Source organism: Plasmodium reichenowi, chromosome 4 (assembly GCF_001601855.1).
Source record: "Plasmodium reichenowi strain SY57 chromosome 4, whole genome shotgun sequence".
NCBI classification, from domain to species: domain Eukaryota; phylum Apicomplexa; class Aconoidasida; order Haemosporida; family Plasmodiidae; genus Plasmodium; species Plasmodium reichenowi.
Window position 1 is genome coordinate 285,169 of NC_033649.1, and position 788 is coordinate 285,956.

General features: G+C 19.5%; 1 protein-coding gene across 1 annotated transcript in view; it reads left to right on the plus strand.

Moving 5' to 3' along the window:
• PRSY57_0406800 (heat shock protein 40) overlaps positions 1 to 456 on the plus strand; it is a gene marked incomplete at both ends in the record, with an annotated part of 2,028 nt that extends 1,572 nt beyond the window's left edge. The window contains one exon of the mRNA XM_012905932.2: positions 1 to 456. This exon is cut by the window's left edge and continues 1,572 nt beyond it. Within this exon, the coding sequence (XP_012761386.2) occupies positions 1 to 456 (456 nt within the window).
• Positions 457 to 788: the final 332 nt, after the last annotated feature.

Genomic DNA, 788 nt, shown 5'->3' on the forward strand with positions numbered 1-788 from the left:
AAAATTATTCCTGAACCACCTATGCCACACACACAAAAGATTGTTAATAATTTAGAAAATAAAAATTCATGTAATATACCTATTCCACCTCCACCACCCAAATCCTCTTCAAAGCCTATATCAGAAAATCAAAATATTTCAAATAGAGAACACAATGGTGTTACAAATAATAGTGCCAAATTGGATAACAATATTAATATGAACTATTCATGTGATCCTTATAAAAATGTTACACAAAATGATTTAAACAATAATCATAATATAAAAAATAAAATCTATAAGGACAATACAAACATATCTAATGATCACATATTTAAAAATGATAATATTAACCAACAACAATTTCATTGTGCAGATAATTCAACTGAAAATAATAATGAAAGTGATACGAATACTACTTCGACTTTTTCCTTTGCAAAAAAGTGGATATCAGATAAGTTAAAGCCAAAAAATTGATATATAATTACACAAATAATTAATGAAAATGAAATAAAAAAATAAAATGGAAGAAATAAAAGGAATTGTTTATTTTTTAAATTAGATAAAATTAAAATGTACAAACCTTTTCCCTTATTTTATTTTATTTTATATTATTTTATTTTATATTATTTTATTTTATATTATATTATTTTATTTTATTTTCCTTTCTTTTTTCTTTTTTTTTTTTTTCTTTTTTTTAAATTCTTCCTATTTATTATTTTGAAAATAAAATTTATTTTTATTTACTATATATGTTTTTTATGATAACTCTTTTTAAACAAATTCAAAGTTATATATCTTTTTTAATA